This window comes from Dipteris shenzhenensis, chromosome 5 (assembly GCF_047967505.1).
Source record: "Dipteris shenzhenensis isolate YYH24624 ecotype China chromosome 5, Dip_SZ_1.0, whole genome shotgun sequence".
NCBI lineage: Eukaryota > Viridiplantae > Streptophyta > Polypodiopsida > Gleicheniales > Dipteridaceae > Dipteris > Dipteris shenzhenensis.
Genome location: NC_141600.1, coordinates 52,346,552 through 52,364,891, shown reverse-complemented (window position 1 = coordinate 52,364,891; position 18,340 = coordinate 52,346,552). Strand labels below are relative to the sequence as shown.

The 18,340-nt window shown below is 44.1% G+C and overlaps 1 protein-coding gene across 2 annotated transcripts in view; it reads left to right on the top strand.

Annotated features, from left to right (window-relative positions):
- Positions 1–3,075: 3,075 nt before the first annotated feature.
- LOC147902181 (rhodanese-like domain-containing protein 14, chloroplastic) overlaps positions 3,076–18,340 on the top strand; it is a 38,722-nt gene continuing 23,457 nt past the window's right edge. Inside the window, exons 1-4 of one of the 2 annotated variants that reach the window (XM_087374816.1) lie at positions 3,076–3,620; positions 3,732–3,877; positions 4,255–4,347; positions 14,588–14,726. In XM_087374816.1, coding sequence (XP_087230942.1) covers positions 3,422–3,620; positions 3,732–3,877; positions 4,255–4,347; positions 14,588–14,726 — 577 coding nt within the window. In that variant the 5' untranslated portion in view covers positions 3,076–3,421. The remainder of the gene's footprint in view (positions 3,621–3,731; positions 3,878–4,254; positions 4,348–14,587; positions 14,727–18,340) is intronic. The other variant, XM_087374817.1, reaches the window with a different exon arrangement.

Genomic DNA, 18,340 nt, shown 5'->3' with positions numbered 1-18,340 from the left:
GAATAGATAATAAGGAGAATCTTGTAGTATGGTACAAACTCATGCACTGCGAAATCAATAATCTCCATACACTATCAAATGTGGCATTCTAGAGCTTGTTGTAATTCCATGAATGGCCATGTTGGAATTTATAATCTGCCAATGCTCCAATCAAGCTTGAAACTTATCCACTTATAAGAAGAGGACCTTCTATTTTTCTTCTTCATTTGCTTTAAAACTTACCCTATGCATAGTCTGAAGGGGACTATCTTGCTTAAAATAAATCTACCATAGAACTCCATAAGGGCCACTACACCAAATCTAGGAGCTATTTGTTTTATTTTTTTGAAACTCTTCGTGTATAGCTAGGATTCCAACATCCCAAAGTCAAGATATTTGTAGAGTTAGTAATCACATGAACAAGCAGATCCTATACTTTTTCAACCATCTCTAGGTGTTCCTTGGCAATTTCCTTGCTTTCACTGCTTACATACATATGGCAATTCAACATAATGATATTAATTTACGATCAAGCTCTAATTGTGTCTTAAGATCGATCTGTGTATTGTGTTAAAAGTCATTGCTAAGGCCACATACACTTTGTGATCTTCCAATTTGTTTACATGATAGAGTAGACCTTCTTGGTCTAAGGGTTGGGTTATTTGGTTCTACATGTGTAGAGATTTGAGTAATCATCAAGTTCGATTGTTAGTTCTCCATGGAGGCATCGTCTTAACAATCAAATATAGGTTCTTCTACATGAGCTTTACGTGAGTGTGTCTCTTTGTGCATGTTTGAGGAATCATTGTGCAAGTACCAACTTGTTAATGAGTTGAGGCAAGACTCATGGCTCTGAGGGAAAATATTTTGGTAAGAAGGATCAATTTGATAGAACAAAGCATCATGCATGGTCCTTAAGGATGAAGATGGGTTTTATTGAGAGAGACATGTTGGGAATAGTATCCCAAGCAGACAAGAAACCATATGCCTTCCAACCATAAGAAATTACAGCATGGATGACCATGGACATGAAGGCACGTGGCTTGTCTCTGGTTGTAGACTCTCAAATAGATCAAATGGCATCAGCAAATTCTTCACATGAAGCTCGAGAACGACTTTGATGACCAAGTAAATGTTGCTTGTTGATTGTTCCTTTGAAAGAATCAGTATCGCCTCAAAGTGAATGAAGGAATAAAAGTAGCTGAACATCTTAGAAACCTCCCTACCTTGGTGGATTAACTAATGTTGGTGCTAGGGTGACCATGAGTGAGGAGGAAGCTATATTTTTTCTTCTCATTAGCATGCCTAAGACTTATAAGGCCTCAATGTCAACCCTAGCAGATCAATCAACTCTAATACTTAGTGATGCTGACGTTGCTCTTATTTTGGAAAAGATATGAATAACGTCAAGCAAAGAAAATGGTATAGAGAAAGAAAAAGGTGCTAAATCTCCAAACAATGTAGAGTCTTCAAAAGATGAAGAGGGTGAACGTGCAGGTGAACGAACACTCTTTGTGAAAGTGTCATGCATCCATTACTATTGCAAGTGACCTAAGCAAGTTATTAAGGACTGCCACAAGAAGCAAAGGGATGAGAAGATTCATGAAGATCTACATCAAAGCATGAGGCAAATCTCACCAACTCTAAGAGAACACTCTAGTTTGTGTGGATATATACTCCTACGTTTGATCAATTGGGGGTGCTAGATTAATGATCAAACCTTTATGAGTAGAGTTACTAAAGCTAAGTGCAAGCCAAGTGGGAATGTAACGGAGCTAGCTGATGATTCCCTAGCTAGATTGATGGAGATCATCGCTTGTGAAGCATGACTCCCTCTTGAAAAGTAGGAAACTATGTGGGTAACGAACAATTGAAGTGTCTTCGTGAATATCTATGTCGACTTGGTGTTGGAGAGAGGGAAAGAGCGCTTTGCATGTTTGTAGTGGTTTTGCCTTCAACGCTATGCTCTTTTTCTCTACTTTCATTCATCAACATGATAATCATCATTCCTAATCGAGCTCTAATTGTGCGTTAAGATTTGTCTGTGTGTTCTGTTAAAAGTTGTTGCTAATGTTGCATACACTTTTGTGGGATTTTGATTTGTTTACAAACATCAAAATTTTGAAGGTTGTCACAACATTCTTGTTGTTATCCCACATGAAATAACAAATTGTCCAACATCCAAAAGTTCACCTCTATGTTACTCTTGAGTACCATCTGCAAGCTAATTTTTCCCTTACTAGATCCCACACTTTCAAAGACTGTTCACAACTCATAAAAAGGTGGGGAATGTCCTTCTGGCATCTAAGACAACTACAGCATTTGCCATCACCCTCTCTTGTCACTCGGGCTCTACTACCCATCCACACCAACTTGCGAATGATTAAAAGCGCCATAGAAGGCATGAGTGTTTTTCTTGTATTTTTCTATCCCACACTCCTTCAAAACATAAAATGCAAACCTTGTCTGGGTCTTACCACTTTTATTAAAATGTTGAAAGAACTCTAGGGAGCTTGATGATGTTAGATTTCTTTATATAATATTGATGAAAAAGGCCATTAAAAATAATAATTCCAAGCGCTAAAGCATCAAAGTTTACATTAGAATGAATCATTTTACTTGTAAGAATCTTGTTGCACAATGAGCCATGTAATTTTCAAAGGTCTTGGCCTAATGACACATACACCTTGGGAATAGAACCTGGTAACAAAGCTGGTAACAAAGATTTGAGCCCTTCAGCTCTGCTGCAAGTCGACATCTAAACAGCCATTTCCAGTTTGTTTTCAGCCTCTATTTCACCTCAAGCTACTGGAACCAGCTCGATGGTAGCTCTATTTCCCCAACAGATAAGACATATCGCATCATGAGCATTTCAATTGGCACCGAGCCATTTGAGCCAAGATCCGAGATACATGAAAAGGATTGAATGTTCGTTGGCTAGCTTGAGCAGGAATCAGCCCTCTTTGAGCGGCCAATCTGTGAACCATGGTGATGTTGCCAAGGAGCCCTCCCCATGGAGAGATGTGAGTCTCTCTCTCTCCATGAATGAAATAGAGACGAAAAATACGAGGGGGGTGAAGAAGAAAATAACACGAAATCTGGAGCGGAAATTGGATTGGGCCACGTGCGATTCTGTAGGTTCCATGTTTGGGTGCTCGTCAATCTCTTATCTGCATGAAAGATGTTGCAACGGCAGCTCCATATGATCAACAACTCAGCTCCGGCAGCGATAACCGGCCTTTGCGACTCTTGGGTTCTTCGAATCATAGCCCTCGGCAGCCTCATTTGCTCGTCTAGCATTAGCATTCGCTTTCCCTCTCGTGGGTTCTTCGAATTTTCGCATTTGGATCCACTCCAGCTGCCCTTGTCGATTGCATAGCACGGTGGCAGCCTTTCTTCAGCTTGACGTCACGGGAACGGAGCTTGGGAGCGACAGGAGGGGATGGCTACAAGCTTATCCTTATCCACCTTCTCAGCCGTCCACCATGCCTGCGCTGCCAGAGGCATGTCGTCCATTCCTGTTCCCAAGACTGTCCCGCTTACAGTGGACGCACGGATGTGCTGTGGGAAGGCTCACACTCACCCGAGGAGAGACCTTTTGACTGTGGCCAGCGTCGCCACCAAGCCACCCAAATCTCCAGGTAACGTAAGCCATGTAAGACACGTTGCAAGCCATGTTGACGTGTGGTGAACGCATCATCTGAGGACAGTAGTGAATTGAAACGATACTTCCTGACGTGCCATTCTGGCAGTTTACGAGGGTCAGTCATCTCTGTACTCGCCACTGCTTTTAGCGCATGCGGGATTAAGGGAAAATGCTGAAGTGTGCTGTAATGCTATGGATTTGACAGCGGAGGAAGACTGGAAGGTGAAGCGAAGCTACCTTTTAAAAAACCAAGTAAGCTATCTATCCTGACTAGCAAGATGCTATATAGAGATCACAAGGCACAACAGTGTTGTGTCTCATTCTTGCAAAAGGTTCATGTACGAGCCGCACACAGATTGGGCTCGTTTGCACGGATGTTTTAGATTCTCTCCTGTTGTGCCCCATGCATGACTTGAGTCACAGCCATAAGGGAATCCATGCTTGTGCAATTAGGGTGTAGTGAACGTTTAGAAGGATTGCTTCAAAGCCATGCATTTGTTGCATTCATGTAGTACATACCTATTCCAAGCGTAATGTCTTACTGTAATACAGTTTTGTAGGTTTTGCATTGTTGATGCACCAGGAGGGCTGGTGAAGGCTTAAGCTTGCGTCTTTATTGGATGTCACAGGTCAGGTCTGTCAATGCAAAAGAGGCGTACAGATTGCAAAAAGAGTATGGCTATGTGATCTTGGATGTGCGCCCGGAAGGTGACTTTAAAGAGGTATGTCAGCCCTAACTTCAGTTTTCAATCTCTCTCTCTCTCTCTCTCTCTCTCTCTCTCTCTCTCTCTCTCACATGCCCAAGACATGATAGAGGACACATGCCAGGATATGACGGGAACTCCTGCCTACGCACAAGTTTCTTTCCTGCACTTCCTAGTTTCATCAGTAGTTCTTTCTTAAAGGTGTGATACTCCATAGGGGGTTACCGTGGCCCTTGTCAGACGTAGAGCCATTGCCAAGAGGCGACGACGGACCACACCCACAGATAGCTGCCAACGCTCTATCTCTGACCTCATGCCAGTACAGCCCCACCCACCACCGGGCCCATCATGATATCCCACTGCTTTTTTTGGGGGGGACCTCTACTCACGTATCTATTGTATCTGGCCAGACTTGACATCGGATTAGATTTGATATCATGATGGTGGTGGTGGTGATGATGATGTTATGACTATGTACTACTTAGCATTTAGCATGGGTGATGATTGGAGGGGGGTTCCATGTAGTTTGAGGGCCTTCCTTTTACTTCCTCAAGCAACCAGTTTTAGTAGGAAAGTGGCTTATTCTCCTTTTTCAGGGCAAGCATAAAACTAGGCCCAACAAGACTCCCAAACTGCCTTATGCTGATATAAATATTTTCTAAGGGAAAACGTTGTTTTACTTTTGTTCATCAAGGTGTCTTGCGAATCAGCCCACTTTAGATTGTGGTCATTTCTCTTGCTACCCATCTCTAACTAATACTTCATAATCATGCTTTGCAAGCTCTCTTTAATTCTTAGTAATCGTGCATCTTGGTGTGACAAGCCTTCAGAGACCATAGCCATTCCATTGCTACCCAACATATAGGTATCTCTATAAGATTTGTGAAGCTCATCCATTTACCAGAAATCTTTGTTGCCGTAATTTTTACTCAATTTCAGCCCCTTCAAAGCCATGATGGAAGAGATTGAATGAAATCTGAAAAGTCTAGAATATTGTATGGCTTGTGTAAAATAAGGCCAGTAAGTCACAAGGCTTGTCGCCCAAGAGGTTTGACCCTTGCCTCTTTTTGGGAGGTCTTGGATTCAAGCCTCAAGGACATCTAACATGTGTCAGAGGTATCTGAACACTTGTAGGTCGTCAAGCACATACATGGGTCTTCATTGATGATTGTGTAGCACTTCATCCCATCCACCTCAACTTTCACCAATTCACCGATGGTGTCCAAGCTGCACATGTCTTTCAAGTAGAGCCTTTAACATGCCAAGGACACTCGATACGATGACTAATTGGTGCATAGCTAACTTGTTGTGAAGAATATCATGCCAAAAGTTATTGCGTAGTCATGGTGATACGCTCCACTAGCGTATAAGCTGTTCCAATATACCAAGTCTACGATCAATCATGGTGCAGGCACACAGATTATCCTCCCAACCGATTCTCGGTGGTAGCAAACTCTCATAATATGATCTTACGTGAAAGCTACTGCTTGGAAAATCCACCAAGCCCCAATTCCCTAGATGGATCTAGTATGCCACATGTCTTCATTCTAGGGTACCTCTTAAATGCATCCTTACTACCTCTCTCTTGGGATATCAATTTATTCACTTGCCCCTAGGCACATTTCCACACTTAATGCATTTAAGACCCATAACCTTAGACCCCATCTAGTCAGTGCCTTGTCACCCTCAGACCTTGATATTACTCCTTTTGACCATTTACATGAAGCCCAAATAAATATAATACAAACATTGATCCTTTAAAGGAAAATGTCCACTGACGCTTCTGAGGTCATGTTACCTAAACTTGAACGTAACATTCCTTCCCTCTTCAGGCATCAGCGTCCTCGATGATTAAGTCTAGGAACACTCTCGTAACTAGTATACGGATTCCCAGGTAGCTTCTAATAGAGGTAAACCATGCCATGCAAGCAACCAACACCGTGGGTATTTTTCAATTGCGTACTTGCATTGTTCCTCGGTCCAAGATTCTTGTTGGTTTGCATCTTGCATTATCCTCTATCTCCTGAAACAAAATAACACACTCGATTAGTGAGTCACTTGTATGCAAAAATTTCTTTAAACGAGAAACATGAAACACTGGGTGCACCTTACAATCCTGTGGTAATTTTAATTTATCGGCTACCTTGCCTATTTTTTTTAGATATAACCACGGCCCACAATATCGGGGTGATAACTTAGCATACTCTCTTGCAGTCAATGACTAAGAGTGCGAAGGAACTCTAAGAAAAACTTTTTCTCCTTCCTTAAATTCTCTAACGGATGTGTTTTCATCCACATACGCCTTAGCTCTATCTATAGCTTGGCGGATGTTAGCTCTCGCAAGTGCTAGCATCTCCCGGCACTAGGCACTTTCTGAGGTACTTTAACTGTAGTTGGATTTGCTGGTCTATAGCCATTGTTCAGCTCAAACGGACTGAACCCTGTAGAGGAATTTTTTTTATTATTGCAGGCAAATTCTAACAATGGCAACCATTTGTCCCACATATGTTGCCTCAATGAAACGTATGCTCTAAGCATATCCTGTAAAATTTGGTTGATTCTTTCCGTCTGATCATTCGTTCCTGGATGATCCCCACTACTCATTTCCAACTCAGTCCTTAGTGTCTCAAACCCTACAGTCCAAAAATGACTGGTAAATTTAACATCCCTGTCTGACACTATGGATTTGGGTAATCCATGCAGACGAAATATATGTTTAATAAACAAATCCGCCACCTACGGGGCACTAACAGCTTCTCTAGTTGGAATGAAGTGAGCCATCTTGGTAAGACGATCAAGTACCACAAGGATAGAATCATATCCATCTTGTGTCGTAGGCAGACCTACAATAAAGTCCATGGAAATGCTCTTCCACCTACCTAGTGGTATTTCCAAGGGCTATAAAGTCCGGGTGTCTTCACCCGTTCTACCTTTCTCGACACGAAAAACAACGCGTCACATATTCATTAATATGTTTTTTCATTTTTGGCCCAAAAAAATCTCGCTTCACGAGATCATACGTTTTCTCAACTCTTGGATGTCCTGCACATGGGCTATCATGGCATTGTGGAATGACTCTGTGCCTGAGATCGTTCTGATTAGGTACTACTACCTTGCCATTTATTTTCAGCATACCATCTCTTATGGTATATCTTGCATAAGTTTGGCCTTTTTTGGATGCCATGTCACCCTTTTCCTCGGGTTTAAATATATGAGCCTTAGGCCAAAGGCTCTGGACGAACTCGTCCACCTTTTGAGTTTCTCTAATCTCTGTCTTTAGAGCACTCTCTAATACCGCGAAACTCATATTATGCAATGCGTGACAACACATCAACAACTTTAATATCCTTTCCTCTTCGGTATCGAATCGTGAAGTTAGACTCCTGCATCAGTTATGCCGACCTCGCTTGGCGGCCTCTCAAGTCAGGTTATTTACAAATATGTTTCAGAGTATGATGGTTAACATCAACATAAAACTTTGATCCAATGTCTCCATGTTTTCAAAGCATGGACACCATCATACAACTGTAATTCATGAGTTGGCCAATTTCATTGAGAGGGAGAAAGCTTCTTTCTTTCAAAAGCTACTGGCCTTCCCTCTTGGAGGAGAACTGCCCCTACTGCAATGCCACTTGCATCGGTTTCAACAAAAAACGGTTTCTAGGGATCAACTATATTTAACATCGGCCTTAAGACCATAGCTTGTTTTATGGTGTTAAAACTTTCCTGTTGATTCTGTCCCCTTATAAAAGATACTTTATCTGAGGCCAGATCAGTGAATGGCGATACTATCTCAGAATTTCCTTTGATATGCTTTCGATAAAATTGGACAAATCCCAAGAATGATCGCAAAGCGGTCAAACTTTGAGGGATAGGCTAAGTCAGTATCGCAACCACTTTCTTTCGATCCATTTCTAGCCCCTCATGAGTAATAATGAATCCTAAATATTCAAGTCTTACCATACACAGCACAGTTTTCTTTTTATTTACATAAAGACTAGCTTTCCTCAAAGTATTGAACACTATTCTTAAGTGTTTGTAATGCTCAGCAATACTTTTGTTGAAAATAAGAATATTGTCAATAAAATGTACTACAAACTTCTCGATATACGGGCGTAGTAAATCGTTCATAAGCATGATGAAGGTAGCAGGAGCATTGGTAAGTCCCAAGGGCATTACCAAAAACTCATAATGTCCAAACTTGCTTCTAAAAGCGGTTTTATGCACATCCTCGGCTCTAATACGGATCTGATGGTAGCCACACTTAAGATCTATCTTACTAAAAATTATGGCCCTTTGTAACGCATCTAGCAAATCATTGATCTGAGCCATCGGATATCTGTGCTTAACAATGATTCAGTGCTCTGTAATCTATATAGAGGCGAAAAGTATCATCTTTCTTTTTCTTCAATATCACTGGCAAAGCAAAAGGTGAGAAATTGGGCTGAATTTGCCCGAGCTTGAGGTATTCTTCCAGTTGTCTTCGCACCTCTGCTTCTTGGTAAAACTTAACCTATAGGGAGGTCTATTCCCCCAAGATTAGTTCAATCTTATGTTGAACATTCCGCTTTGGAGGTAACCCACAAGGTAACTCATCCCTAAAACAATCAAAGAACTTCTCTGCTATTTGATCAGCTAACTTGGCCATCTCCCCATTTTGGGTAACATCAGTGCTAGCCGAAGGACCATCAATCGGCTTTACCGATATTGTACAAAGAAACAGGAACTCTTCTTGAGCTTTTCAAACTTTCATTACGGAAACCAATGGTCCTTGAGATATATCATTTTCACCTCGTAAGACATACAACACATCATTCATCTTGAACTGATAAATGTGTTTTTTCCAATCTATGGCTAGATTCTTCCTAGAATGCCACGCCTTACCTAGGGCTATATCTACGTGAGCAAGCTTTGTCATTTCAAAATCAAGCTTCTCTACATAGTCCTGAATTCGAAGTTCCAACTGGATGACCCTTTGGTCCCATACTTCAGTTGTACTTCCGTCTACCATTCTGACTGTGCATGCATAGTCAGATGGGCTAGTCTTTAATTTTAGCCTCTTTACAAGTTTGGAGTTAATTACATTGTGCATTGACGTTGAGTCAAATAACACAATGGCATCATGATTGGCTACTTGCCCCTTCATCTTAATTAACTCAGTATCGTTAAAGGCTGTATACCCCGTTGTTGCGTGCTTTGATAGGATATTATCAGGTGCACTGTTTATAAGCTTAGCAACAGACACACATAACGAAACAGGTACTGACCTTTAAGAAGATCTCGCTAGCTGAATCTGCATTTGTTTTGCTCTGGGACTTTCCTCCATTTCCACGTCGCATTCTAAGATCACCATCTCAGCCATCCGACGATTCTTGTTTCATGGATAATCTTTCCACTGATGAGGCTGAAGGCATCTAAAACACAAGCCTTCTCTCCTCGCTTTTTCTCTTTGCTCTGGGTTCAAAGAAGACTTCAACTAGGCCCGGGCTGCCATTGGTGTTACTTTTCCTTTCACTCCAATGGTGGTACTTGGTTTAGGAGTCTCAACTAGCTTCGCCTGCTTGGCTTGACCACTAGGCTGTGAGGCACTCCCTTTGCTAATCCACTTCTTCTTAAACCCAGTTTTCTTCGGGTACTCATACTGAGTCCTAACCTACACAAACCCACTTGGTCTGTTCCCTTTGGCATCCTCATAGTTCAAGGCTATTGCAATTGCTTCATCTAGCGAGTTCGCATACTTAGCCTGAACTTCCTCTTCTGAGCGTACGGTTCAGTATCGAATTCAAAGCAAAGCCTCTTAATGTTACACTTGTCCAAAAGCTCTGGGATAACAATTATGGGATCGCCCTTGAACAACAACTAACGCAACACATTTTTCCCATTCAGGAGCCCAGGTCGCTCAAGCTTTTGCTCCTTAATTATGGCGCTAGGGCCATCACACCTGAATATCTCTTCCCCACAACGAGAGCCCAAGTCGCTCAAGCTTTTGCTCCTTAATTATGGTGCTAGGGCCATCGCACTTGAATATCTCTTCCCCAGCCTTCAACTTTCTCCTTCAAGCTACATGAGTTAGCGATAGAAGAGGCCAGAGGGAGGTGAACAACGAAAGAGTTTATGAGGGAGATATTATATTACCGACGAAAGGAAGCTAATGAGCATCGTCGTCCCACTTTGACTCCATAGTCTCTTTCGTCTAGTTCATCACGTGCACTACCCAAACACGTCTGGTGAACCAGTGCTCACATATCCGATATTAGAATCCCCTCACGTCAACCAGGTACATAAATTCACAGGGTCTTACCCCCTTCCTTGTACGTGATAGCTGTGTGCACTTCTCCAATAGAACTACGGTAGTAGTAAGAACGCTTCACCACAATCTTGGATCGTCGACTATCTCCCTAACCGCTCTGATACCAAATGATACACTCCACTAACGTATAAGCTGTTCCAATATACCAAGTCTAGGATCAATCATGGCACAGACACACAGATTATCCTCCCAGTCGATTCTCGGTGGTAGCAAAATCTCAGAATATGATCTTACGTGAAAGCTCCTGCTTGCAAAATCCACCAAGCCCCAATTCCCTAGATGGATCTAGTATGCCACATGTCTTCACTCTAGGGTACCTCTTAAATGCATCCTTACTACCCCTCTCTTGGGATATCAATTTATTCACTTGCCCCTAGGCACATTTCAACATTTAATGCATTTAAGACCCATAGCCTTAGACCCATCTAGTTAGTGCCTTGTCACCCTCATCAAGGACCTTGACATTACTCCTTTTGACCATTTACATGAAGCCCAAATAAATATTATACAAACATTGATCCTATAAAGGAAAATGTCCACTGACCCTTCCAAGGTCATGTTATCTCAACTTGAGCGTAACACATGGTATCTAGCTTCAATTCTTGTAAATGTTTGGAGGGGCAATACCACCCTAAGTGTATCGTGAGTGATGTTGTATGTGTGTGTGAAAGATTTTCTAAGAGTAGAGCTAAATAGGGGGATAAACTAAAAAGAAAAAGGAGAGCTTTGGTGACAAAATGATTGGAAGGATTTGGATATGAACCTTAGTCATGCTAGAAGGGCTACTGCAAATTACACAATCTTTGGATAGCAAAGGCTACTGCAAATTACATAACCTTAGTCATGCTAGAAGGGCTACTGCTGATATTGCAATAAATTCTATGTACTTAAGTGGTGTGTTGCAACTTGCCTTATCAGCTAGATGTAAGATGCTCGTTTGGGAGAGACTAAAATGAAATTGTATAGTCTTCACAAGCAGTTGTAGCTTGAATGAAGAGCATGTGGACATTTTTTGGATTAGCCTTCTCCCTTAGTGCTAGCTTTTGTCACAAATGTGAGAGCATATGTTTATACTGGGGTGCTGATGACATCAGTGGGGATGTCATAGTAGCTAGTTCCTGCTATGCGTGATGGAGTTTATGGTTTTCAACCTTATGAGTGACTATCATGAGATTGAAACCGCACTATGGTGTGTTTTCAGAGGATGAGTTTGGGCATGTTCCTAGATTCATCTAGATATATATCTTTTGGATTAGCCTTCTCCTTTTGTGCTAGCCTTTGTCATGGCTGAGTCTTCCCTTCACCTCTGGAGTGCCAACAGAAACTCAGTACGAGCCTCAAGGACCTTTGTATAAATGGATGCTCAAGTATGTGTGGGTGTGTGGATTTGTATATGTGAGAGCATATGTTTATATGATCTACACCCACATTATGGCTCTGCTATGCTTGGGTAGATCTGCCTCTGTGTGAGCTCTTGGAAGGCCGAAATCTCCTGCATTCTGAACTGCTGAATGGTCCTCCAAGGGTGCCCTTTGCACGAAGACCTCTGATCTGGCCTACCAGCATGCTGATCTGGCTGACCAGCCTGACAGACTGCCCAACCTAGTAGATTGCCAACCGCCCAGTCTGTGACTTTTCCAGTCAACCAAACAGGCTCCTGCCTATTTCATACAGAGGTCCCTGCTATATGCGCATTTCTGCTGGACACCCTCTCTGCATCGCAGTCTTCTCCCAGGCCCTGAAGCAGCTCTGAATCTGCTGATCCAATCCCCTGCAGTAACTGCTGTACCATCAAAGTACCTGCTCTACTCTTCAGACTGTACTGCAGACTAGGAGTGACCTCTGCCACCACCTGCAACAGGAGGACTTACGTAGAGCATCTACTGGTGCTTTGTTGAGGCACGGGATGATTTAGGAAACGTCTACAGCAGGAACAAAGCCTGAGTTTGGTGACCTACCTCAGCGCATGTTTGCTCCAGGTGTCGGTACAGATTTGGCAGGTTCTATACTTGGTTTTGACATCTATATATGAAAATGTTTTTTTGGTTGTATACCTGTGTGTACTTTCTCCATATTAGAATTGTTCTCTTAGAGGCTTTCTCGATACATGCATGTACATGGAGTGTGTTGCTTAGAATTGATGTGTGATCTCTCCCACAAATCCATATTCCACTTCGTAAGAGTTGGCTGTAGCAAGCGACTCTATTCTCTGACATGGTATCAGGTCCCTAGTTATCAACCAAGGATATCCGTCGCTTTCAGATACAGTTCATGAGTAGGACCTGAGGAGATATGCAACCGAGCTACCTTCTCTAAACTGGAGAGTGGTGTCCTTGCTGAGAAAGGAGGAGCTTCCACATTCAGGTCTTGTTTTGCTTGCAGTGAACGCAACTGAGGATTGAAGGACTTCAGGTAATGTAGACCCTGCCATGTGATCCTGTGCCACAAAGGCACGGAAAGGGTTAGGGGAGAGGGAAGGAGCTTGAAGCCACCTCAAGGGATCAAGGCACCCTCTAAAAGTCAGCGAGGGGATAGAAATTGAGAAACGGAAGGGGCCAAATAAACTACCAAAACGGGGGCGGCTTGGGGGGAGGGGGGGCTTGGGATAGGCCTAATCAGGTAGGGGGATGTGTGCTTCCCCCTAATGATTGTGAGCTGCTTGTGGATAGAGGGGTTTTTTGGGGGAAGATGGAGCGGAAGAGGTGCATGCGGCTTGATTAAGCCTTAGCGGACATGCAAATAGATGCGTTGCCCTATCAACTAGATTTAGATGCTCGTTTGGGAGAGACTAAAATGAAATCGTTTAGACTTCACAAGCAGTTGTAGCTTGAATGAAGAGATTTTGGACTACTTTTTTATTAGCCTTCTCCTTTAATGCTAGCCTTCGTCATGGCTGAGTGTGCCCTTCACCTCCGGAGTGCTGACAAAAACTCAGTACGAAGACTTTGTATAAATGGATGCTCAAGTATGTGTGAGAGCATATTTTTATACTATGGTCTACTCCCACTATTGGGCACTGATGACGTCGAGTTTATGGTTTTCAATCTTATGAGTGACTATTGTGAGATTGAAACTGCACTATGTTGTGTTTTTAGAGGATGAGTTTGGGAATGTTCCTGGATTTATCTAGGTATATGAACTTGCAATAGGAGCTTTAGGGGGAGGGGTGTTAAGGGAGTATGGGAACTGGAGTGATGGGGAAGGTGGGCTGAGAGGGAGCTGAGGCAGGATGACGGGGGGCAAGAAGAGGGCTAGCAAGGAGACCTTTGGGGGAGCAGCCGACCATTCTTGGACCTCTCCACTATGTGCTCTCTCGCATAGGAGGGTCTTAGTAGCCTTTATAACATTAGATTCTTTATGATAGGAAATTTCTCAAGCTTTGTCCTCCAAGGCTTAAGGGATGTCTAGAGGAACAATGGGTCTCCCCAAGTTATTGAGTTTGTTGTCAATAGAGTAAAGGATGCTTCATGTGGTAAGCCTCAAGAAAATAGGAGGCATCTTGTATTGGTGAGGGGTAACCATGGCCTCTTGATCTTTAATTGACCTAATGCTTTGATTGATTTAGTCGTATTTAAGGCTTTGAGATGTAAGGTTGCATCAAATAGACACTCCTAACAAAGCGGATGCATGCATTTGCTTTATAGTCTCTTGTTGGGTATATGATTAAGGGAGAAGCAACTCGTTATATATGCCATTGCCAGGTGAGACTTTTAGCTTGGCAACTTTTACAATGTGCTCGAATTCATATTGACTTTGGAGTAACATAACGTCTTTTAGTGGCTTGTGATCTTATGTCATAATTTAAGTATGCGAACCTTTGATGGTATATGCAGATTATGTCTGGCTACATAGGTCTTTTGATCCACTTGATAATGTTCTTGTTCTATTTGCTAACGTAGGCTTGTTAATTGTGATGTAAAATAACACTCTTAATTATGGTGTTTGTAGGCCCATCCTGAAGGAGCGATTAATGCTCAAGTTTATAGGCTTATCAAAGAGTGGACAGCATGGGACATTGCTCGACGTGCTGCTTTTGCCTTTTTTGGCATATTTGCAGGAACAGAGGAGAATCCTGAATTTCTAAACGGTTAATGCCTTTATTTTCTTTACCTCAATTCAATTTAAGTGCATTGTTTACATCAGTTTGTACCTAGAGAGGGTTAAGCATTAGTTTGTGTACCTATATATAGTGCAGTCCCACTTGACAAGCATACATGCATATGTACTACTTACATACATGCATACACACACGTACATACATACGTATGTATATGTAACATAAAAAAGTAAATGTAGAGGCATGCGTGCGTGCGCACGTGCACACACATGCCCTCACACCCGTCCTTACATGCTTGCCCACAATCCTAAAGTCGCTTTGCCCTCTTCAATACCAAGATTTGTGTACATATCTGGCTGACCTAGTCTGCCAATAAATGCCCCTGTGGGGCTCACTTTTCTAGGGCCTTTGGCCCAACCTTCTAGGGCTTTAGCCCTCCTTTGTCTGCCTATATAAGGCCAGGTTGACTGGCTCCAACCAGCCCAACCAGCTCCTCCATATGGTCGACACTCCTGCTGGTTCCCCCGCCATTAATGTGCCATGTGCTGGCCCTCTGTCCCACCACCTGTGCACCACTTTTAGGGGCCTGAACACACCCGCTTTGCTGCACCTCTGCCAGGCTGTTGTGCTGCCCACATGGCAGCCCTTTTAGCCCTCTTTTCTTTGCTGTGAGGTTGCCCATGTGGCAATCCCCTCTCCAGGCTTTTCCCTCTGGGCAAATGCCCTAGGTCTCGCTCTCCTCATATGGGGGCTTACAGATGGGGAGGTGACCTTTCCACCACCCCGTCTCATGGACACATCTCAGCCGAATGCCAACACGTCGATGACGATGTTCCAGTAACTCCCTAGTCATAGTCCTCTGAAACATTTTGATGTCGGAATCTTTTCCTGGCTTTTCATCTAGTGGCTCTTGCTCCACCAGGTCTGGTTCCGCTTCTGCATACCATCCTGATACACAGGTCCATCTCTGGTAGCACCTCTTGGCACCACCACCTTCAGTCACGTTCCTGCCATCGAACTTGAGCAATCCAGATGCCTCGATCTTCCAGTTGTCCCCTGTAGGGACGATCGCAAAAGAGAGAGAGAGTGCAGGTAGCAAAGAGTCGCACGATAGTTCAGCTGTCACGTCAAACTTAGATAATGAAAAAATCTAAGTACAAGGTACTTGTACCTAGACCTAGGACTAAGTGTCCTAGGTGTCACATAGGACTAAGTGTCCTATGTGGCCTAAAAGGCACTAACACTACAAGTGCCTACACTTATGCCTACAAGGCACATACCATGGCCTATAGGGCATCACTAGAACCACCAGAAGATGGCCTACAAACCCCCCTCCATGGGATGGGCTGAAGTACTCTGGAAATGTCTCAGAATACCTGGTAGTTTCTGGTCATGGTGGTACATGTTCATCCAAAAGGATATAGCCACCTATGAATGTACAAGGGATGTCAGATCATGTAACAAAGGGAACCAAGTGTAAAGCCTATCGGAAGACTTCGAACTTGAGACGAGGAAGTGCCTTTGTAAACATATCCGCTATGTTGTCCTCTGTGGGATGATAGGACAACTCTATGTCTCCTGCTGACAACCGCTTCCGAACATAATGATAGTGAACTTCAATATGCTTGGTACGCGCATGAAACACTGGGTTACACACAATGGCCAAAGCACTCTAGCTGTCAGTGTAGACAATAGTGGAGGATGTCTGGCAAATATCAAGATCTGTAAGTAACTGTCGAAGCCAAACACACTCCTCTGTAGCGGTGAAAGCTGCCCTGTACTCAGCCTCACAGCTAGACGTGGCAACTATTGGTTGCTTCTTGCTGAGCCAAGAGATACATGAATTGCCAAGCAAAAAACAATTGCCAGTTTGTGACACTCTGGTGTCAGAACATCCTGCCCAGTCACTATCCGTGTAAGCATGCATGGTAAGTGAACCCTGATCACCATAGAAGAGGGCTAAATCCTGAGTGCCTCTGAGATATCTGAAGACTCTCTTCACTGCCTGCCAATGCTGTGAATTGGGCATGTGCATGAATCTGCTGAGCTGAGATACTGCATACTGCAAGTCAGGTCTGGTGTGACATAAATAAATAAGGCATCCAACAGCCTGCTGATAAAGAGTGATATCACATGGTGGGCTCCCATCATGAGCTGAGAATTTGAAGCCAGGGTCCACTGGAGTAGAGATTGGCTTGCAATCCTCAAACTGAAAACGATCAAGGAGCTGTCCAATATACTTGGACTGAGACATCATGATACCCCCCTTAACATGAGCAAACTGAATGCCCAAATAATAATGGAGCCGTCCGCTCCCTTGCTGCCCTTGCTCTACCCTCCGCTCTGCCCCTCCCGTGCTACTCCCATTTTGCCCCCTCTGCCTGCAGCTCCGCCCTCCTGCAACCCCTCCTTTGCCCGCTGCTGCCTTCCTCATAATGAATGGCAAAGGGGGGTGAGGACAGGGGACTAGGCGGGAGACCCTTCGGTCCTAATTTACATACGCGAGGAGATGGGGAAGGGGAATGGTGACAAGAGGAAAACACAAAAGCAACTCAGCCTGGAGGACTTCAACAAACGTAGCAACTGGAGCGGTTTGACAGTGGATAGCACCGCAGCCCAGAAGAAAGGGGCCCACCCGAAGCCCATGCCGCTCACCACAGCCTCGACCTCTATGGTTACCACCACTATTTCGCCACCATCATCCACCTCATCATCTATGCCACCTCTATCCTCCCCCTCTCCTGCATCATCATCACAGGCCTCCTCCCCAGTAGCCCCATCACTAGCCCCACCAGCCACGGCTCCACATTACTTTTCCCTCGTATCCCCTCTACCTCTCAGTCAGCCACCCTTCATCACCTCGTCCGGCCTCGCTACTCCTACATACCACTCCCCCGCCCAGATTACGTTGTCCCCACCCTCAGTACAACCTCAGCAGCCCACCTTCATTCCAACTCCTCTCGAGACCCAGTTCCCACCCGGACTAGGATATCTTAGACCCCCACCAGATGCTTGGGACTCCCTATTGGCTGAGATACACAGCATCTGGGCCCCTCAGGTAGATCTGACACATTACACTCAGGAGCAGGCCCGATACACCTAGGAGCAGGCCCGCATTATACACAAGTAGAGCACTCTTATTCAGGGGCTCAGACACGACATCACACAGCTTCGAGAGGAGCTCAGGACCATGAGAGCAGCGCCTAGAGGGACCCCAGTCACAGAGATGGAGGCACAGATAGCCACGATACAATTGGCTATAGCAGAGACGACTAGGTGGGTGGACGTGGCGAAATGGGAGCCTGCAAAGGCAACCGTTTCAGCTGCCATACAGGAGCAGCAGTCAGGAGCAGCAGTAGAGGGCTTCGAAGGCCCTCCAACATCCGGATACGAGGGATCACGCAAGACAACACCAACACCGCGACGATGCCCATGGAGGAGGCGATCACCTTTGTGACCACCACCATGGGGGTCCCCGACCATGGCATAGAGGAAGCATGGCGTATTGGGAGAGACCCCAACCAAGAGCAGCCCTAGTCATTCACTTTAGAGATTCTCATGCTTGACTAGCGACACTCTGACGTCAAGCCACTCTACGAGAGTATCCCACCCTATCCATGGATGAGGATTTGACACCACTATAG